This window comes from Camelus dromedarius, chromosome 15 (assembly GCF_036321535.1).
Source record: "Camelus dromedarius isolate mCamDro1 chromosome 15, mCamDro1.pat, whole genome shotgun sequence".
Taxonomy (NCBI): Eukaryota; Metazoa; Chordata; class Mammalia; order Artiodactyla; family Camelidae; genus Camelus; species Camelus dromedarius.
The window spans coordinates 14,556,523-14,580,572 of NC_087450.1; the positions used below are offsets into that span (position 1 = coordinate 14,556,523).

The window sequence follows — 24,050 nt, forward strand, 5'->3', positions numbered from 1 at the left end:
AACAAATACGTACCTGAAGGAAGAACGCTCCAAGAAGATAAAATAGAAAATGTCTTCAAATTTGCTAAGGCACTGAGGGGGGAAGAAGCTAGGGTATTTGGAAAAACATACAAAGATTTGTACAGATCAAGAGGAATGGGTGAGAAGGAAGATAGTAGGAAGTGAAGTCAGAGAAGAACTTGTAAGTCATGGGAATGAGTTTTGTGGGATGCTATTGGAAGATTTTGTGTAAGAAATCAACAAAATATGACTTATTTTTCAAAAACTGCATGGAAAATGAACTATTAAAGGGCAAGAGAAGAAACAAGGATATCAGTGAAGAAGCTACTGCAGTACACCGGGTAAGAGACGATGACCAAGATGATGGCAGTAGCAGAAGTAAGAAGCAGCCAGGTCCCTAACACATTTTATGGCAAAAACTGCTGATGGACTGAATGAGTGATGTGAAGCAAAGAGAAGAATCAAGGGTGCTTCTTGGTTTGGGACCTAAACCCTATGTGAACAGTAAAGTCATTTACAAAGGGGGAGAACACGGGAAAGCAGTTTTCCTGATAAAGTCGAGAGTCCTGTTTCAGGTGCGGTACATCTGAACTACCTATTTTACAACCAAGTGAAGGTATCTGAACATATGAGTCTGGAGCCATTAAAGTGAATTAGTTCACCTAGGGAGCAAGTACAGAAGAGAGAAGGAAAAGGATCAGAGAACTGAGAGCCCTGTGGCCTAGGAATAATTACCAGCGGGAAAACAGAGGAGACAGCAAAGAAGGCTAAGGAAGAGAAGATACGAATGTAACTGATGTGACCATATGAACACGACTACACTGCTCTCTGTTCTAGATGTCCGCTCTTTTGAGGGGAGGCCCCCAGCGCACACGTGAGCCAACCTTCCTGTTTCCATGAGGAACTGAAGCCCAGGAAAACCAGATGACATGCAAAGTTTTGCTACAGAATTGGCATAACCCTAACTAGAACCTAAGCCTGCTGATTTAAAAACTCATTATCTCTCCATCACGAAGAGCTACCTGAAGATTAACTAGGCAGTGACAAGAACAGAGTAATTTTTATTTTTGCTTACTTCCAAAAAATTTCATAACCTAATACCAAAACTCACCTCTCAAAATTTTAAATGAACCAAAAGTACCGTTTTACACCAGCTTCTATAATACTGATTAGCATCTCAGATGTTCAATGTTTGTGCAAAGAACAATCATACTATATTTTTGTTTTTATTCCCAAATAATTTATCGTGCACTTTTGAAATTCAACAGTTATTTTAAAAACCTAAAGCAAAAACATGAATCATTTGTTATCAAATATCTAAGTCTCAAATTTAGGAGAAAAAGGAAAATTAAGAAATATGGCCTCTATTAAATACTGAAAGATTAAACCAGCATAAAATAAGAGAAAGGAGTCATTCTGTTCATTGAAAATCGTTACAATTTATCATCTATGCCAGAATAATTCCGAAAATTCTTATACGTGTGCAATTAACACTAAATACAACAAAGAAAAACAAATGTATTATTATGAAAATGAATGCATATTCAAATAATGGAGAAAGAAAAACAAAACCAGAGAAGACACTCCAGCATGTTTTAACAAGGCTGCCTGACATTACATGTCAGGCAGCAATGTTGTTACCACTATTTCTAAATGAAGTTTTAAAAAATTAGAGCCAAATCTCATCTAAAACTGTATAGCAAGTAACACTTACTCTAAGATACCGTCTTCTAAGATTGCATTCTTACACATGGTTAAAAAACTGTAAGCATGGCCAGCGATGATGAGTTACTTCCTCCATATGCAGATCGTATAGAAATGGATTAAGATCTATCAACTCTGATTATTCTTAACTACAAATAAAATTATCAATAACCCCACATGACTGATTCCAGGAATCTTAACCACCAGGCAACTAGAGTTTCTCTATTAAAACCTATTTATTTTGCCTCAAATAATGTAATATGAACTTACACTAAACACCCATCTGTATGTCTGCATATATATGACCAATTAAGATAATGCTGAAATAGCTTGGGACACTTTTCAAAAATAAAAGAGGAGATAGCAAAAAATTTTAGATCACAGCTATACATCTGGGTTAGTAAATAATAAAAGATAATAATTTTACCATCAAATATATGTTTTTAAAAATGAATTACGCTTGTGGCAAAAACACTATGTTCTTCCACAATATACAGATTATACCGCAGATTCATTATAATGAGAGCACTTATTAGTTGATGACTGATACGTTTCCTGATGTCATCCCTCTTAGAAGGCATTATAGTTAAAAAAAAAAAAAAATGTAGGGCATTGGCTTCTGACAAACATGAAGGCACCAACGTTTTCATTTGTATAATATATGCCTGCCGAAAGTTTTGTAAATCTAAGGCAATGTATGTGAGCTTGCCTTTACATTTTTACACTAAGCTGGTTGAAGATGGATTCCATTCATTTTAATGTATATGTATATTCTAAGATTAGTGCTTAATTTAATAAACAAGAACAGGAGTAATGCATTGCATCAAACCCTATTATGCACCAGAGGAAGTGAATGAGTCAGAGGCAGGCGCTGCCATCACTGGGTTATCCTGGACATTAAGTATCTAACGTTCTCATTTGGACAAGTACCGTAAGCTAATCAAATGCATTAAACTGAGTGAGTCCTCTGACAGACTGCAGTGTACAGCACAAAAGGAAAAAAATCAGCTAAATGGGCAAGATACCGAAAATGACATCAACCAGTTCTTTCAAATTATCATTTTTTTCCAAGTTGATTTAATTTTGTTAGATTTTTTTTGGGGGAGTATAATGTCAAGAGAAAATACTAATAATGCCCATAGTCTAGAAAAAACTTTAATAATTAAAGATCCTTTTCCCAACATCAGCCTTCTATATATTATATTACCTGGGCTATGAGAATCTTTATTCTTACCCTAGAATATATTTATTAATATGTGAACCATATCTGTTTTTCTATTTTACTCCCTGGATGAAATTTCTGAAAATTAAGTATATGCATGTATGTACAGTGTCATGTTTTTATATTTGCCCTACAGTGATAAAAATATTATCCATAGGTGACAATACTTGTGAATACAATACATAAATATATAAATATAAAAATACAAATTTAGGTAGCTGATGCAGTATAAGACTGAGATTATTTAATGCATTATATAACATTTGAGATCACCTAGACTTATTAGAAAGAGAAAACACACATTTAAGGGATTAGAAATTAAGACTGGTAAGTAAACAAATTAAAAGCCAATGTAGTATTTCACTTGAGAGAATAATTCTTATCTTGTTTTGTGAAGACAAATTTTTAAAGATAAAAAGTAGACAAAGATCTTTCATTTTAGCTCATGAATTTCATCTCCATTCCAAATGTGTCAATCATCGTGGAATAAAGGCTTATCATGACTCTATTTTTTGAGCATATCTTTTTACTTTTTTAAATACAGTAATTTCTGGCTGATTTTGTGGGTTATTTTATGATCAGCAAGGTTTCAAAATTTTTCTTCTGTGGCTACTGGAAAAATCTGGCATACATTTACATGAAATAGGCAAGCTCAATTAGAACATTCTATCTTCTGATACAGCAGGCTTACATTCTAACACTGCTGAAATAAACATCTAGGCCCAAGATGGAGCTGCTCCTGCCTGGGCCACCAAGTCAGCAAACTGAAACTTAGATGACTTTCAGGCCCCTGTAAATGCTCTGCTTGGCCAGAGACACAGTGCATCCAGTCTGCCAATCCCCAAAGCCCAAGCCAACTCTGGGCTCTATTTTCTTGTTCCTTCTCATCCCACACAAGGCTGACTATGTGTCCCCAGCCAATCATATATTTTCTGTTTTTCTCTTCCTCATTCTTTATTCTTCATCCTATAATAGCTTCCTGCCTTCTGCCCCACGTTGCAGTTCCCCGAATGGAGACTGACTGCTTCATGCAGTGTTAAAGTTAGTTCGTGTCACCCAAACTGTCTTATTTAAATCATTTTTTAACAGCATTAAACAGTATACGGCTAAAAAAAATTTTATTCTTGCAAATTAAGACTGTTAATGAGTAAACTGATCATAATATAATATCAGTTTACATGATACAAAATAAATCTACTAGATCATGTTTTTCGCCTAACTAAAAATGATAATATGACAAAAAAAGGGTTCAAAAATATATATCATGCTTCTGCAATCAGGGTTTCAATTATCTTGTTGATCTGAAAAATTCATGATTTCTTCAATCAAAGTTACTTATCAGGGTTTTAAATTATTTTTTAGTTAAAAAAATTTTTTTTAATTTTTAAATTCTTTTTGTGGGGGTGGGGGTGGTACTTAGGTTTATAATGGAGGTACTGGGGATTGAACCCAGGACCTTCTGCAGGCTAAGCCCACACTCTACCACTGAGCTATACCCTCCCCACTGAGTTTCTCTCAAACTCCAAAATATTGTTTTGTCATTGGGCCAAAAAGATAACCACTATTAATACTTTAGCAGCCATGACTAACAACGGTGGAATCAGGCCATGCCACAGAGAAATGCTGGACTGGAGGAGGGAAGACACTTGGTTCTGATCTCCCTAGCTTTGGAGTCTTAGGCAATTAATTTAATCTTTCTTAGTTTCCATTCCCTTATTTCTAAAGCAGTAGTCAGAGAAAGCGATCATATCTAACGTTCTCCAAGAGTTTCCCTGAACTGCAATTACAATTAATGAGGGGGGCAAAAAAGCCTTAAGACTTAATCTCCAAATAGAAACAGGACACCAAGCAACTCAACAGATATAAAAGAAAAATACAATACATGTACCCATAAATATACTTAGGTATAGATTCGAAGTTTCTGCTAGTTGATGTGAGTCACTGGACTTCGAGTAATTTCTCCTGGCTACTCCATACTGCACCCTACTTTAAAGAGATTAATGAAATAAAGCAGCAACTTTTGACATCATTATTTTTAGGAACACTTTATATTTTGTTTTTATTCTCCTCAAGAATAGGCATATTGGGATTTTGATTCTGAAAAGGGTACAGGATGTCACACCAGCCCATTACTCTTGTTCTAACAACTAGGCGGAAAAAAAATCTCATGAATTGTAAAAATTCTTTTTATGAGAGAATTGCGGGAGCAATGAGAATTTTATATCATCTAAAATTCCACAGAGGAAAAAGTCTTTCCTAGGCAAGCCGGCAATTACTGGCTCTTTTCTTCCCTAGAGGCCTCTGACAATGCTTACTGTGGGCTAAGGATGAGATCGGACCAATTGGAGGAGCGCTATTTGAGGAAATAGACACTAGCTGAGTAAGGTAGAGTGTAATCCGTCAGCGATGCCTATTAAAACCTAGTGCAACTAGTGAAAAAATTAGTGAAGGATAAAAAGACAGAATGAAAAACAAAGAATAAAAGAATCCAAAAGGAAAAGAAGAATAAAGGAACAAAGACTATGCGGGACAAATAGAAAACAAACAGCAAAAAAGACAAAACTGAACTCAAATATGTCGGTAATTATATTAAATATAATTGGACTAAGCACTCATTCACTCTTTAAACATAAAGTTGCTGATAAAAGAGTCCTCACTGTTAAGAAACTTACTGTCTGGAGGGGAAGCCAATCCAGGAAAGAACCAAACACAATCTCATGAGATAAATTCCACTGTGCATCACACGCACGGGCACAAGGTGCTATGGAAGGAGAGAGGGGAGGCACTGTCTTCTTTAAGGATTGAGTGTCATGTGTTGGCAGGAGCGGTGGAATGGCAGGAGTCGAGGGAGGCAGACATAACATCCAGACTTGATTTATGTCACACTGAGGAGTCTGGATAGACTGTATAATGGGGTAGCACTGACAGCTTTTAAATGATCTGATTTGCATTTTAGAAAGTTGGAAATGAGGAACAGTTTCAGGCATTTATAAGGTTAATAACTTCAACAATTTAGAACTATCTAAAAAGAATTATAATCCTATTTATTAACAAAATGAAAACCTATTATCTATGGAAGTTTAAAAACTAAAAGTTAAAGGCTTGAGATGAAAAGCTTGCCTGCGGTTTCTCCTGAATAAGTAACAGAGATGAAGCAGAAAAGGAGGCCAGCCAAACAGGTCAGGTTTCCATACCTATAACAAGATGCTCCATAGGGACACTCGGGTCGGCCATCAGCCTCATCTTGACACGTGACGTGCACACCTCCATAGTCACCATCGCCCGGGTGACTGAAGTGCTGAAAATGGACAGGATTCTTCCTATGACAGGGACAAATATGCTGTCAGAATAAATAATTAATAGGACAGACTAGATTTCTAGATATACTAGAAAAGATAATTAATAGGATATAGCAGGAAACCAAACAATAACACATCTGATTATTCCAGAATGTGAACCAACATGCCACATTGTTAAAAACAAAGCTCATGACATCCAGTCAGTACAGAACTCTCATGGGAGCAAATTTCTGGTGACATGGGGTAGGCCATGAATGTCAATGAACAATTTGAAAGCAGTATTTTATATAGGCTATATATACAATAGGATATATGGGATATATAAAATAAATATAAACATATATAATATAAATATTATAAGCATACATAGTTTCAAAGTGAACACACCTACACGCCCTCAGTCAACATAAAAAACAGAACATTATCAACATTCTAAAAGCCCTGTATATCCCCTTCTAATCACTAAACCCATTTTGCTACCAAAAGGTAACCCTATCCTGTCATCTGAAACAGTATTTCTCAAACTTTTTGGTCTTTGGGAAAACATTATTAAAACTCCAGAAAATTTTTATTTATGTGCATTATTTACCCTATTAGAAACGAAAAGGGAGAAAGTTTTAAAATATTTATTTTAAAATAACAATAAACCCCTTACATATTATCACAAATAGCACATCTTAAAGTAAATACCTATGTTGAAAAAAAAATTCATGGAGACATTGTCTTATACTTTGGAAATTTCTTTAATGTCTGGCTTTATAGAGGACATCTGGATTCTCATGCCTGCTTCTGCATTTAATCGTTAACACAGACCATGCAGCCACTGAGAAATTCTACTGTAACTTGTGAGTGAGAAAATCAGTATGAAAAAGACACACATATAGTAAATATTGTTATGAAAATGGCTTTGGCCCAATAGATTTCCTAAAAGCATCTTGGGACCAGGACCACAGGAGTCTCTGAACCATACTTTGAGAAGCAATGTTATAAAACAACAATATCAGTTTTGTCTGTTCCTGAATTAAAATGGAAATAGATAGTATGTACTTCTTTTTATGCTGGTATGATTATTCCATATTGTTGCATGTAACAATTTTATTACTGCGTAACACTCCATTGTATGAAACTGCTATAATTTATTTGTCCATTTGACTATTAATAGACTTTTGGATTCATTCTAGGTATTGATTTTATAAATAATACTGCCATGAACATTCCACTTTTGGTGTACTGTTGAAAAAATAAATTCACCAAAGTTGTAGGATACAAAAATCGACACTCAAAAACCAGTGAGGTTTCTATACACTTACAATGAACAATTCCAAAAGGAAATTAAGAAAACAATTCAATCTACAATAACATTTAAAAATAAAACATTTAGGAAATAAACTTAATTAAGGAGGTGAAAGACATACACGGGCTTAATTTCCATTAAAAGGTTTCATACTTCCTTATTTCAAAATTTATTACAAAACTACAGCTATCAAAACAGTATGGTACTGACACAGAAACAGGCATATAGACAACACGGAAGAGAACAGACAGCCCAGAAATAAATTCTTGCTTATATGGTCAAATGATTTTCAACAAAGGTGCCAAAACTGTTCCAAAAGAAAAGAACTGTCTTTTCAACAAATGGTGTTGAGAAAACTGGATATTCACATGCAAAAGAATGAAGCTGGAACCTTCCCTTACACCCCATTACAAAATTAATTCAAAATGTATCAAAAACCTAAACTAAGACCTAAATTATAAGACTTTCAGAAGAAAACAGGGAGAAAGTGCCATGACGTTGCATTTGTAAAGGCTTCTTGCTAAATGCAAAGGCAAGAAATGTAAAAACAGACAAGCTGGACTACAGAATTAAAATTTTTTGTGCATCTAAGGACACAATTAACAAAGTGAAAGGGCAGCCTACAGAATAGGAGGAAAATATTTGCAATCATGTACCTAATGAAGGGTTAATATCCAGAATATATAAAGAACTCTCACAACTCAATGACGAAAAAATAACTCAATTCAAGAACGGGCAAAGAACTTGAATAGACATTTCTCCAAAGAAGAATGGTCAAGAAGCATATGGAAAGATGTTCAACATCACTAATCTTTAGGGAAATGAAAGTAAAAAATGTAGTGATGTTATCATACCTCACACCTATTAAAATGGCCACTAAAAAAAAAAAAAAAAACCAGAAAATAACAAGTGTTGACAAAGATGTGGAGAGACTGTAACCCTTGTGTTTTGCTGGCAGAAATATAAAATAGTACCATGGCTATTATGGAAAACAGTATGATGGTTCCTCAAAAAATTAGGAATTAACATACGACCCAGCAATTCTACTTCGGGGCATATACCCAAAATAATTGAAAGCAGGATCTCAGAGAGTTATTTGTGTTCACAGCAGCAATATTCACCATAGCCAAGAGATGGAAGCAACTCAAATGTCCACTGACAGAAGAATGGATAAACAAAACATGATATACACATATAATGGAGTATTATTCAGCCTTAAAGAGGAAGGAAATTCTGACACACGCTACAATATGGATGAACCTTGAGGACCGAACAAGTAAAATAAGTCAGTCACTAAATAACAAGTACTGTATTTTTCCAACTTACATAATGTAACTAGAGTAGTCAAAACTGACTTGCTTTAATCTCCAACCACTTCTGGGCTATTTCCATATATGTTAATTTCACAAAAATTTTATATGGAAGTTATTACTGCTTTATATAATCAATATTCAATTTTATTATGCTATTTTCCCTCCCGACTGTGTATACTCCCAAACGAGGCCCCTCCTACTTAGAAATACTGAACTCCGTTTTTCTTGCCAAAGCTCCATGAGACTGCCCAAAGCTCTGCCTGTCCTCAGAGCTCTCGCCTGAAATACTGAAGTATCAGCAAATGTCACAAGGGGGAAACGAGCCTCAAGGTCCTGGCTGCCTCTGATGTTCTCAAACATGGGCGTTCAGCTTTGCTAGCTGTTTTCAGAGGGAGGTTTGATCCTCAATGAGACACTTCACCTTTATCAGAGATGAAAGCCGTATTGTATATACTATTAACTCAGATAATTTATACGACCTTATGTTGATAAAAGCTACAAGTTTTAATAAAGGTATAAATTTCTTATATGCTAAAAAGAGACGTTTCAACTTCTGTCCCATGTTTAAAATCAGTTTACTAATGGAACCATATGCGATTAAACAGAAAAACTATATGAGCCCAAAAGAGTACATCTTTCAAAGAGTTTTCTGGAAGCAGAAGTTTCTACAAAGTTAAATGCTATTTTGTTGTTATTTTGTTTCACACAGGATCGAAATAAGACGTGACTGCTTTAGACAGGTTGCATTTGAAGTGCCTGTGAGACAAGTGCTGATTACCTGGATCTAGAATTCAGTACAGAAATCTGCACTGGAGACACAGACTTGGGAGTCAACAGCATGACAACAAGGGACAGACTATGACTACTCTTGAGGAATAATTTTCTATAACAAGGCAGAACATACAAATAAATCATTAGAGATCAATGATCAGATATTAAATATTAGATCTAATATCAAATATTAGAAACTGTATGAGGCAAAAAGTTGCATAGATTAGGTGATGAGCAGTTTGGGGAAGAATGGGCATGTCTGAAAGGAGTTGAATGTGAGCAGGGTCTTGAAGCAGGGCGGGAGTGAGAAAAAGGAGACAGTTTGTCCAAAGGACATACAACAGCCTGACGGCACGGTGCAGCCAAACAATTAACTGGGAGTTCGGGGCCTTCTGCATTAGGCTAAGAAACCCAGCCGTCAGATATTGAAACATTCCGCACGGGAGGGTAATATTGTCAGGTTGGGGTTTTTTTTGGTCTTTCTTCTCTTCTTTTTTATCTTTGTTTTTATATTCTTAGCCAGATCACTCAGGCAACAATGAGGAAGTACTATGAACTTGAAGGAAAGGGTAGAGACTTGGGAGGTTATTCACCTGTCCTGGAGAGACCATGGCATGAGCTAATGCAGTGTCACTGAGGCTGGAGAAAAGACACATGTAAATGATTGTTATGATGTATGTACATAGATACCAAGAACTCAATACAGGCTACTTTTTTCCCTTTGTTACAAACATAAACCTTTTGTTTTCAAGATTTCAGTGGCAAATATTTCCCAGGTATTAAATATGTATATCAAAATTAGTGAAAAAAGTAAAATAACTATTCATAAGCTATGAAGGAGTAACATGTATTATCATCATAAAATACGAATGAAGTCATTATGAACCTGATAAAACATTTAATAAAGACAAATGCCAGGGCTGAACACTGTTATGGACTAAATTGTGTCCCCCCTCCCCCGTCAATTTATACATTGAAGCCCTAACCCCTCCTGTGACTATATTTGGAGACAGGGCCTTTAAAGAGATAATTCAGATTAAACAAGGTCCTAAAGGGAGAGCCTTAATCCAAAGTGACTGGTGTCCCTGTAAGATGAGGAGGACACACGAGGGCTGCATGCACAGAGAAAAGGCCACACGGGGACACAACGAGAAGGCGCCGTCCGCAAGCCAAGGAGACAGACAGCCAGGGCCGCAGGAGAAGCCAAATCTGCCGACGCCCTGATCCTAGGCTCCCAGCTGCTACAACCGTGAGATAAGAAACTCCAGTTGTTAAACCACCCGGGCTGTGGCGTTTTGTTATGGCAGCTCTAGTGAACTAAGTAAGACAACCACCAAGCGGGATTTTTCAAAACCCCAAAGTAACAGAAAGTTTATACACTTCCATTCCACAACTTTCTACATTGTGTTCTACACGTGGAGATAAAGCCCTTGCAAACAGACAAAGTTGGGAATAAATGCATACATTACAGCTGTTGAAATGGAAAAATATGGTTATTCAAGTGTTACCATGGCACTGCATTTTAGAGAGAGAATACGAAATTAGAAAATACGGTGCAATGTAATCAAATGAAGTTCAGTACAGGGGTAACCCATCAACCCGGTTGTCTGAGAAGATATCACGGAGATGCAAAAGCACCACTAGAAAAACATAAAGGAAAATGCACCGGAGTAATAAGATGCTCAAACACAACCTACAATTCTCTTGGCAGTGATACTGCATACAATGACTGTGTATGAAGCCATCTTTCTAGCAGCTACATAAGACATTAAATAAGCAGGTATTCAGGACTGAGTGATTCTGTTTTCAAGCCTGGATTCCCCAGTTCAGATCTTCGCATTGCACAGTATATCAACATACGAAACACCCATAATTCCACACCATATTTTAAAAGCCTCCAGCAGGCTCGCTAGAATGCATGCTGACAAAGTGCAAACCAGCAGAAACATGGTGACACTCCTAGCCTTGAGGCCAGTGGGCTTTACTAGGCTTTTAACACTCACAGTTTACACCTACATAGTTACCTACTGTTGAAATAACAGAACTATATGCTACCTGTGATTTCATTTTACCTGTAGCAGTTTGCCCCATACATGCAGGATGTCCGCTTGACCTTGTGTTCCTCAGAGCCATGTGGAACTGCATCGGTTGCCTCTGCTTTTGTGTGCGAAGTTTCAGGACTGCAGGGACCAGAGCTGGACTGAGGATGAGATCTTTGAGACCCATCACGGAAGGACTTGCCCTGGGCACTCGAACGGCTCTCAGAACAGCTCCTCGTCTCGTCATCTTTATTTCGTGTTCCTTTAGTGATGAGTTTATGCTCAGAAGCCTTACCAAGCTCCTCTGTTGGGATTTTGTTTCTCTGTGTACCAGTTTTCACGTTACTCACTTCTGTGCTATGTAACGTGGTTGCAGAACATGACTGTGGCACTTCCTATCAGACAAGTTGGAAAAATAAATAATAAAGCGAGTTTCAAAAGAAATATGTAAATTTTAGCATAAAAGCATGAAACTACAAGATTCATGCAATATACATATTTTAAAACTTTAAGATTCACATTTGAAAGTTATTAAAAATACCATGCACTGTCCTTACAATTTTTTATGTTACTGTAATACTTTATTTCTACCCTTTAAATATAATCATGATTTTTTCCCTATAGCTAAATGCTCCTCCCTCACAGGAAAATTTGCATGAAGCTATGACAGACTTAGAAAATAAACATGATTCCTCTGAAGTAGTATAAACAACAGTTTCAGTTTAACCAATTAAAAGTATTCCGAGTCAAGTAAATATTCTCATTAGCACTGCAAAAACTTTTTAATGCATACTTATTACCAGTACAAAGAATAAGCCTGGTCTCATCCTATTAAAAATAACCTCTTAATTATCCATCCTTCCCGTGGAGCGGAAACATTGCTCAGATAAACCCCAGTCCTCCCAGCAACAATTTCTAGCATGTGATGACAACATACCAGATATACGTCAATGTTCACCCCTACATGTAACTAAGAACTCATGTACGCTGGCTGTCTTCTGGAAAATAGCTGGTTTTACTATTATTTAATATCCAATAGCTCAAATTTCTTGAGAAGATATTATTTTTAGCATGACTTCTTTTCAACTAATTACTTAGATGTTTTGGTAAGTTTTTTCTTTTTTAAGAAACACAGTATGCAACTTGAAAATGTCATCCAAACTGACAAAAGACCTGGCAGAAAGAACCTAGGTCTAATCATGGCTCTTGCAGAGTAACAGATAACCTAGGGGAAAAGCAATCACGTGGCTACCTCTTGGAGCTGGCCCTCAGCTGGTGGCATTCATGCCACATCCTTCTAACATACACATTCTTTTCTCCCAAGCTGCTCAGCTGCACCCCGATCCCACCTCCCTTTGCTACGGGACCAACTAACACACGCCAGGAACTGGAACTGTGGGGTGGGAACAGAGCAATCCCGACCCGCCTCCCCACCTGGCGGTCCCCCACTGGGTCAACTCGCACCAACTGTCTTTTCCCCTGTAGAGGAAGCAATGGGGTAGGTCAGCAAATCCACTGGCTAAGTTGTCCGATAAAATGTCAGTCTCTTGCTCCTGTTGGCATCTCGAAACTCCACAATAAATTCTCTTAGAGTCTCTTTAACTTCTTCCCACAAGCACAGCACTATCCCCAGTGTTAAAACCTTCTGGGCTCTCGGTTCTCTCTGCATAAAGCCCGGGGGTGGGAATGTGAGTATGTCTCATACCTTTCAATCAGCCCCGCGGGGAAAGGTCTGGACTCACTGCTGGGGGCTCCTTTCAAATATAAGATACTTATACCAATTAATGTAAGCCCCCAGCTTTGGGCCTCAACAACAGTTTTGGGACAATGGGGTGAAAACAGCCCACTCAGTGTCCTGTCACATTTATTAAAGGGAAAAAAGGGCACACCTAGGGAAATAGTTAAGTAAAGCAGAATACATTCCTACCGTGAAACACTATGCAGAGGCTGAAAAGCATGAGGAAGATCTATGTATATCTAAGGATTTTTAAAATTAAACAACATATACTATGATTTCATCTAGCTTAAAAAAAAATCCCTATATATCTATGTGAGTATTTACTTGTGGAAATCCAAATGAGAAGATTTAAGATGCAAACCAAAACATCAGTAAGGCAATGGGACTGAAGGATGAGGCAAATCAGGATTCTCACTTTTTACCCCATATGCATCTGAATATTCTAACTTTTTACAACAAGCATCTACTATACTACCATTTAAAAATGAAAAACCAAAGGAATGAAATAAAAGAAATGAAATGTAGAGCATCATATTTCAACCTCCTCTACTTCCATGAAATGTAAAGGAGGATTTGGTTGTTTGTTCTGTTTTTCTTTTTAAGTATCTTTACAAGGAATATGTTTAATAGGTCAGTTTATTCCAAAAGAGAAAAGAGTAATCAAGCCACAGATATCAACACTACGGGTCAGGGGTTAATATATTTTAAGAGGTACAAAAGCTGGAATTCATAATGTTCTTTATGGAACTCTATGAAATATTGATATTCAGTAGACCCTTGGCATTCAAGAATTTAACATTTGTGGTTTCAATTATTTATAAACAGTCCCAAAAATCCATTCCATGCAGTAATTTGTAAGTTTGCTGAGACATAAATTTGTACTGTGCCAGTTACGAAGCTCATGAGCCACAGCAAGTCACTGAACTGGCAAATGAGGGAAGAGGAAAGATGCAGGATGCTCTGTACTTGGAAGAAGTAGGGGGAGGCAGAAGCTCTGTAGTTTGCAGCACCCACACTGTTTATGCCCTAGATTAGATGAAAACAGGAAGAATGAAGTGTGGGAGGCTAGAGATCATGACAGAAGAGGCCAGATCCCTTACATTTTGTAAAATACATGCAAGACACCTCAGGGGATGGAGGAGCATGGAGCTGGTATAAGGTGACCTTGGTGCTTGAAGGTGGCCAGAATGTACTATCAAGGCGATTAAAATCCCCTGTGAACGCCCCAACAAGCCCTCCCCTGTCCCTCAACCACCTGAAGTTCTAATATACTACGAAGGAGAGGATAAAAAAGATCCCCCTAATACAAGTTCAGTGACGTAATTCGTTGTTTCCAAGCTGCCCTTGGAAAGACTGACTGTGCTACTAAGTTGCCTTAAGAGCCCTGCATCAATGCCATTAGGACCCACACGGTAAGGACTGAGAAATCCAAAACTCCGGCCCCAACTCCACTCTTGAGCTTCAAACTCAGATATTCAACCACTAGCTAGACATTTCTTCCTCAAACTCAAAACGCCAAAATTGAAGTCCTCCCTCTGTATCATAGTTTTAGCCAACATAACCTATCCACTCATTCTAGCCAGAACTTTCAAAGTCTAACTTTCACTTCTTTCTTTCATTTTTCCGCAGATCTAAGCAACAAGTCCTGCAGTTTGCTTCTTAAATATTGACCTAATTTAATGCCTCTGCAAAGGAAGTTCCCTAGAGGTTCTACTTTGTTGTACTACGTGGATGGTTTCCTTCTTCGCTCTCCTTCTCAAGCCCCCCTCACAGGAAGACAGCATCCACTTGCTAAAGCTTTTAGCTTTAAAGGGACATAAGGTCACCAAAGGAAAACTGCAGTTTGCCCAAACCCAGGTTCGACATTTAGGGCATCTGGTATCAGAACAAAAGCTACACGTAGACCCAGATGTATTCCGTGATGATACTTCACGGTGCCCTAAGTTTCCCCGAGCCCAGAACCAAGTGCCACGGCAAGGTTTTCTCGGGCTAGTTGGTTACTGCCAACATGGAATTCCAGGCTTCTCTCTCTCGTGGGCCAACCTCTGTATGCTTTACCAAACTGCAACAACTGTGTCCCCACCTTCACGGGAAGAATCAAACAACATAGCCTTTATGGCCTTAAAGTTGAGTTTGACGAATCCACCTGCCCTTGGGGACCCCAATTATTAACAGCTTCTCTTTTTTCCTTTTTGTACATGAAAAGGAAGGGAATGCCCTTGGGGTGCTTACCCAAAACCATGGGGACCACCATCAACCCACAGTGTATGACAGGCAGCAACTGGCCCTGTGACACAGGGATCGCCTGCTTACCTTAAAGCCATTATGGCTACTGCGCTTCTCGTTAAGGCGACCAAGAAAACTGTGGGATCCTCCTTAGCGATTTTTGCGCCTCATGCAGTAGAAGCCCCCCTGAACTTCCATCATACTCAACATTTCTCGGCCAGCTGCCTCACCTATGAAGTCCTTCTGTTAAGAGCTCCTCACCTAATTCTCTCATGCTGTAATCACCTTAACCCTGCTACCCTCCTCTCCCTTCTGTCACCAAAGAAGTCGCTTAAGACTGCTTAGCACTGTGCTAATCACCTCCTGACTCCTCATGATGATTTACAGGAAACACCTCTTGGCAACCCTGACTTCTCATGGCTCACTGATGATTCACTATTTAAAAGGTGACGGTGGCAAACACTGTGCTGGGTGTGTTATTGCAACTGCCCTTGACATTGCTGAGGGCACATCTTCACCTTGGCTGCTTTGGTCCGACAGGCTAAATTATATGCTGTCACACGGGCTTGTTCCTTAGCCAAGGGCAAACCTGTCAATATTGATACTGATGGTACATATGTTTTCAGAATAGTTCATGAGTTCGGAATGTTGTGGAAGCAACATGGCTCCCTTACTTCCCACAGAAATAAAATTTTAAATGGTCCTTATGTTCAGGAATTACTGGATACAATACTTTTACCTACCACTGTAGCTATTATTAAGATCCCGGGGCATTCCCAACTTGACTCTCTGGAAGCTAAGGGAAATCACCTTGCTGACATTTCTGCAGGGAACGCTCTGCCCTTAAAGGGGCCAACAGCAGCCACACCACTGCCACGGTCCAAAGGGACGTTTTCCCAAATGATAACTTAGAAAAACTGGCTAGAGAAGCCCAACAACTGGCCTCAGAAAATGAAAAACAAGATTGCAAATTCAAAACCCGTTGGTTAGATAAAAAGAGAAAGCTCTGGTCTGGACCAAATTACAACCAAGCCTGACTGGAGACTCTAAACTCCCCTCTCCTCACCACAATACGTGCACTATAGCACTGGTCTACTGACAAAATGATAGCATTCCTGAATCGATATTGATGGGGAAACATTAACAAGGCCACCAAAGGTGTCTACCTCACTTGCCCTACTTGTCCCAAATACAAGCCAGGGAAGCCTGTTTGTACTGCTCCCAATTTAAACGGCCTAACGCACCACTCAAGGGCTGGCAGATGGATTTCATATAACTTGTTCTGTCTCATGGATATAAGTATGTTTTATTAGTGGTCTGTATGTTTTTACATACAAATAGGCTTCCCTTGCAGACAGGCTGCTGCTGCTTCTGTGTTAAAGTCCTTTTAGAAAAGATTATCCCTACCTGAGGAACACCTCTCAAACTTCACGGTGATCAAGGAACACATTTTATTGACTGAGCACGCCAACAAGTCTATGCTGCCTGGCCAGTTTTACAACACGTTCACTGTGCTTACCACCCTCAGTCTTCTGGTTTAGCTGAATGCACTAATGGTGTTATTATAACTCAATTGGCAAAATTTGTTAAGGCCCTCCAAACACCTCGGCCAAATGCATTGCCATTGACCTTTCTAAATCTCAGATCCGCCCCTTTTGGAATGCATAAGCTCTCACCCTTTAAGACACTCACAGGATGCTCAGTGCACTTGGCTCTTGCCTCTTTTGACTCACAAGCGATAAAGGAAGAGACACTTCAATATTGCAAAGGCCTAATTCCTTCATTAAAAATAACCACGTTTTGACTAGAACAATCTTTTCACAGTATATTCTCAGGAGATGATGAACTGAAACGTCACATCTGGCAACCCGGATATTTCGTCTATTGGAAAACACCTCCAGAAGAATTCTCTTCAACCTTGCTAGAAAGGCCCCTATCAGGTACGGCTAACCAACCCTTGTGCTACCAAACTCTAAGGAATAGACTCTTGGATTCATGTGACACACTAAAAAATGCACCAAACCCTGACTGGACCTGCATATCATCTGATGACCTGAAAGTAAAGATGTCCCATAACTGACGCAGATGATATCTGATGACACAGCTTTCCCAAGATATCCAGACCAGGCCCATTGGAAGTTTGTCTGCCAAACCTTTGATGATGACATAACACTTCAGATGCTCTCTAATCTCTACAGTCTTGATAACATACAGACTTTAGACTAAAAAATGCCTGAAAGTTCTTCCTCCTACCCCTCCTCAGACTTGAATGTGACTACAATAAGTTTCCAATCTGTGCACTTTCCCACCAATGTGAGACACCATACCCAGGAAAGGTCCCTCCTGGCATGAAGGTACAAAGCCACTAAAACAAGAAAACATGACTCTTGATCAGCAATGCTTTCAGAGAATGACCTTGATCAAAAGGGGGAAATGTAAAAAATTAATAAACAGAAACCTCAATTAAATAGTCAAGAGACAAGAAGGCAGAGCTCTCATGCTCTGTGATGACAGCAGAGCACAACAGGAAGAAGAAAGACTCCTCTTCTTTCCTGGCAAAAACTCAGCCAATGAAAAATCATGGACTCTACTACCGCCCTCCCAACTTCCTTTTCCCCTCTATAAAAGCATTTTCCTTCCCTTGCCATGAGGAACTTGCACGTGGCTCACCCATGACTGCAGACTCGGAATTGCAATTCTCTGCTGATCCCAAATAAACACATCTTTGCTGGAGAAATATCTGGAAGTCTATTTGCTTTAAGTCAGCAATATGTTTAGAGGGTAGAAGATATTAGGGCTCAAAGTTATATAAAACAATTTTATCTTAAGTTTTTATGGCCAACATATATGAGTCAGAATACATTTTGTTTTCATTTATTAAACTTGACTCCATAAGTAAGCAAAGGAGCTGAGTGTATCGTGACTAGACCCCACTTCTCTAGCTGGAAGAAAGGAAGCAGAATCTTCCCTAAATGGACAGGAGGCAGGAGTGAGAGGAGTACTGTAAAAGGACTGACTCTCTGGGCCAGCTGCTGGCATTTCAATCAATCCAGTGCATCCTATTCTAAAACCAATCCTACTCCTCTGGCTCTCGCTGAGATTAAAAAGCTGGGGACCCACAGAGCTTAGCCATAGGTTTACAAGGATCATGAAAACTGTCATCTAAAGTCACCCCTCTCCTGAAATGAAGAACACTTGATCTTTCACCCAAGGGCCATCTCTCCCTCTCTCTCTTTTTAACCTTCTCTCTCTCTCTCTCTCAATGCACCCAATAAATGGAATTTACTTGCTTTAAGTACCCAGTATCGAAGAATGCTCAAGTCAATCAAACCATAGCAAAGAAAAGATTTACAAACACCGCAAGTTAGCCCAGAAGCAATCCTGCAAAAGGCTGTCAGGAACTACCCATCAGTTCTTCTCTTCATACGTATCAAGAAAAAGGTAGTGACAGGCAGTCTGAGAATGGCCAATAGAATAGAAGAAACCAGGTTTTCAAAATGGAGATACCAAATTATGACTGGAGTCAGGTGGTTTCCGCCCTTTTCCAGTCTGAAAATTTCTAAATTAAATAGCCTTATTTTCTACAATGCAAATACTATATATAAAAAAAAAAAAAAAAAAAAAAAACCACCCGGGCTAGTTTTTATTTTGATAAACTCAATAATAAAAAGCAGTTTTGGTTTTCTCCTTCACGTATACAGCATATAATTATTTCTAACTAGAACACTTGATGAAGAAAATAAACAATCAAGTAACGAATTTTTAAAACTTACCTTGGATGGGATGACAGACTCTTCCTGACCAGCATTTTTACACTTTTTCCCTGCGTCTTCTTCTGCTGATGTACCTTCTGAATTTCCTGATGAAATAGATAGCTTTCTTCCTTGCTGTGTTATGTTTACTTGGGTTTTATCTTTGCAGATTCCTTCTTTTCCACTTTCCTGGATTACGTTATTATCTGACACATATACAAGTATATACACATAAAAAAAAAAAAAGAAAAAAATTATCTCCTGTACGTTTAAATGTCAATAATCTGAACCAAAAACAAAAGGAAGAAGAAAAGAAAAGATGGAAGGAAAGAAAAAGGGATGAGGAAAACTAAAGTTCTATTTATATTAAGGCCAACCTGAAAATGCACATTTGCAAATCTCAAAAAGTACTAAGCAGCACCACGGCCAAGAGCTCCTGCCCGGGAGTCACCCAGGCCAAGATGCTGACGTGGGCAGGCCCCATCCTTTAACAGTTTCATCTCACCTCTCTGAACTTTGGCTTCATCATCTAGAAAAAGGGAGTTACAATCATAACTCATGGAGTTATCAGGAGAAGTAAATGAGGTGAGATATATATAAACTATCAGAGCGCCACATGCATCTTAGCTATCATGTATGTTCTTTTTAATTTTAACACTGAATTTCTCTAACAGAGAACCTGACACATAGCGACCCAACGAGTTTTACATATCCATTGAGCCCCAAACATCCACAGTGAGGAATGCAACTTCAGTTATCTTAGATATAGATTGAGAACCCAAAATAACCAGAAAGGGAGAGCAATCTATAAAATTTACTGATAAAGACAAGTCTCTTGGAAATGTTAGCCCTCTTGATTGTGGTGGTGGTTTCATGGGTGTAGACATCTACTAAAATTCACCAAACTGTGCATCTGAAATATGTGTGATTTACTGTACAGGAATCATACCACAATAAAGGTGTTAAAAAACAAAACAAAATTAAAAACAGAAAGCAAGTCTTAACAATGGGCACTACATCCCATATACGTAAGGTTCAACATAGTGGGGACAATTAGGTCAGTATCATATTTTGTTAACAAATTCATGAACAAATTTCTAATCAGAAAAGAAAAAAGATGTACTTATTTTAAGAGAAAAATCTTCATGGTTAGTTGTCTTTTTCCCCTACCTCATAAGGGCAGAGACTTTCTGTGCCTTGTTCACTGTTCCCAACTTGTGCCTCCAGTATCTAGAGCTGAGCCTAACATAAAACTCGTGCTCAATGAATATGCCTGAGTAAATGAACTGTGAGCACAAACAGAAACTGTCCGCAGATCCCCCTGAGAGCCTGGATGCCTGGATACAGGTATGTAAGGCCATCCGTAGTCACCATCCTAATGCTCTAAAGCCAGGGTTAGCAAACTTTTTCTGTAAAAAGTCAGACTAAGTATTTTAAGCACTGTGGGCCACATAATATTTGTCACAACTACCCAACTCTGCCTTTGTGGTGTGAAAGCAGCCACAGACAATACATACATGGATGAGAATGGCTGTGCTCCAATAAAATGTTCTTTATAGAAGCAGGCAGTGTGCTGAATTTGGCTTATGGGCTGTAATTGGCTCAGAGCTGTTCTAAAGGATATTCAAATGGCCTGAAATCATACTCCTTTATTAAGTTCAGTAAAGAAATACTAATAGAACACTGTCCATATTATTAAACAGGAAGAAAATCACTGAACCGATCTAAAAATAATGTATTATTAAAGGGAACTTATGAATAAACTATCTAATAACTAAACTTGGCCTCACTTACTTAAAACTTCATTTTAAGTATAGATTAGGAAATATTTCATATCATCTTAGAAACTGTCAGAAATAAGACTAAAAAGGGCTGACTGTACAGCTTGGTGAAGCAAATGACCAAATGCTACAACAGTTATGAGTTAGCTGAACCAAGGAAAATAATCAACTATGATATTGCTTATTAAGCTAAGACCTAAAAAACTGTAAGTTAAATAAGACACAGCTTTTACCCAAATGGCAGTTTACCACATTCCAAGTGTCACACATGTATATAAAATTCTAAAATTAAATATATATATATTTAAAATATTAAATTCTTTAAAATTCCAAATTATCTACTACAAATATTCGTTCTGGGGACCAGTTAATTTCTCTTTGCATAAGGCATTTTGATATTGTTAAAATGCTCTTCACAAAGTATATATAAAATAAATAACTGGCTCAGAAAAATCTTTATATCTGGCATATAAAATATTTTTCTAAATCCAAGATAAGTACAGTTAAATAACAGAAGTAGAAAAAAAATTAGCTATTAGAACAAATCACTTTATTTCCAGCAATTACATTTGAATTGCATTTATTTGCATGAGCTACCACACCAGTACTATATGAATGCTAGCTCAACTACATGCATAGACGTCGCTAAAATCACATCCATGCAATCTTGTCCTCCAAAGAAACCACTCCTAACAGTTACATTAGCAATGTGATGAAACAGACTTGCACGCATAGTAAACAATTTCACGGTTACCGGAAGAAAGGGGATGGAAAGGGATAAATCGGGGAGTTTGAGATTTGCAAAGGTTAACCACTATATATAAAAATGGCTAAAAAACAGATTTCTTCTGTATAGCACAGGGAACTACATTCAATGTCTTGTAATAACCTTTAATAAGAAAGAAAATGAACATGAATATATGTATATATATGCATGACTGGGACATTATGCTGTATGCCAGAAATTGACACATTGTAACTGACTATACATCAATTAAAAAAAACAAAAAACAAACAAACAAATTTGATGTGTATCCTTCTTAACTTTTTCCTAAGTTTAAGCAAATATATCTACAAATGCATAAACACACACAGGGCTAAAAGTATACATGTTACTATTTCTGTGGGATAAATATCTAGAATTGTAATTTCTGGATCAAAATGTGTTGTATATTTAAAGATTTAACAGATTTTTGGCAAATAACTTTAAAAGGCTATACCAACTTACAGTTCCACCAGCCATGTTTGATGATACCTATTTCTGTCAGTACTGGATATTATCAATTGCTTAGATTTTGAAGAGTTTAATGAATAAAAACTAATATCTGGTTGTTTTAATTTACATGTTCCTATCTGATAATAGTCCTATATTTATTGGCTATTTATATTTATTCTTCTGTGGTATATAATATACAATACCCAAAATTTCTACTGAGTTCTACTTTCTTTTATATTACTAAGTAGACAATTATTAAAAATCTTCTATTTCATAGCCACGACAAATAATATATCCCAGTATATTGTTTGTCAGTCTGCTATCTGCCTCTGACTTTGTTTACAGTGTCTTTTGCATAAAAATTTTTTTTCATCTTTAAGTACATCTGTCAAGTTTTTCCTTACAGTTCAAGGTTCCCCATCATCTTAAGAAAGTCTTCCAGAAGTAATAAAAATATTTCTTCATAGTGTCTTCAAATGCCTTAACAGTTTCAATTTTTACATTGGTTATTAACGTAATAGAAGTTTATTTATGAATATGTTATGAGCATTGCTCTATTATTATTTTCTTTCAAATGCAAAGCTGATTTTCCCAACATCGTATTTAATAATAATATATCCTTTCCCCAGCAATTTGAACTGATAATTTTTTATACATTAAATGTATGTTATTCTAATCTGTTTCATTCTTTTTCACTGATAGAACTTACCTATTCCTATGCCAGAACTACCAACTACTAAAAGTAGGCACCAGGCCCAGATTGCGATAAAGTAAAATTCAACAAAGAAACAGATATTTCTGTTATTCACGCTGCCCTTGAACATGTATGGGAAGTCTTCTAATTCACTTTATACAGTGCTGACATAGTTTTAACGCCAAAATCTGATATGGACGGCACACACGGAGAAAAATACTAACCACACTTATGAATATAGACATAAGTGTCCTAAACTAAATATTAGCAAATCTAGCCAAGCACAAAAATAATAAGCCACCATGATAAAATCAACTTATTCCAGGAACACAAGCATGGTACGTTAGGAAATCTACCAACACCAGTAGTTACGTTAATACATGAAAATGCAGGACTGTTTCTACACCAAAAATTTTTTCAAAGTAGTCAACAGTTATTCCTCAATTGATCAATCAATCAATCAATCACTCTAAATACAGTAAGAGTATCAGAATCGAATCCTAATCATATCAAATGCTGAAACACTAACAGAATTTCTGTTAAAATCCGGAATAAAATATAGATGCCAGTTTTATCCATTTTTATTTAGAATTTATAGGATCTACTTACAAAATAAAATAAAAAATGTTTTAAAAAGCACTAGATAGATCTGAAGAGCCAAAATTATCACAACTCTGTAGATACGATTATACAGCTAGAAAATCCAAGAGGCAAAAAAAAAAATAGAGTTAATTAGATCACTGAGCAAGTTGCTGAAAATAAATACATAGAATAACTAGCACTTTAGGTAAACTCTGAACCATAATTAGATTAAACAATGTCAGTTAAGTATTTATAATCTGTACCGAGTTGTCATACAGAAAATATTCAGAGTACAAAATTAAATGCAAACCAAATGGTTTGGGGACTACTTACTACTTCAGTCTTTATCAGCATGTGTCACTTTTCATGACTTCATGTTGGAGGGTTAGAAGATGGGGAAAGGAGTACTAAAGGGTACC

The 24,050-nt window shown here is 37.4% G+C and overlaps 1 protein-coding gene across 3 annotated transcripts in view; it reads right to left on the reverse strand.

Moving 5' to 3' along the window:
- Nucleotides 1-24,050, reverse strand: part of APLF (aprataxin and PNKP like factor) — a 68,420-nt gene that overhangs the window by 16,806 nt on the left and 27,564 nt on the right. For all 3 annotated transcript variants that reach the window (XR_010384166.1, XM_031467176.2, XM_010979904.3), the window contains exons 6-8: nucleotides 19,380-19,564; nucleotides 11,676-12,037; nucleotides 6,121-6,246 (exon numbers count right to left, since the gene is read on the reverse strand). Coding sequence is in view for 2 of the 3 variants with exons in the window: in XM_031467176.2 (XP_031323036.2) it covers nucleotides 6,121-6,246; nucleotides 11,676-12,037; nucleotides 19,380-19,564 (673 nt within the window). In the remaining variant the exon portion in view is untranslated. The remainder of the gene's footprint in view (nucleotides 1-6,120; nucleotides 6,247-11,675; nucleotides 12,038-19,379; nucleotides 19,565-24,050) is intronic.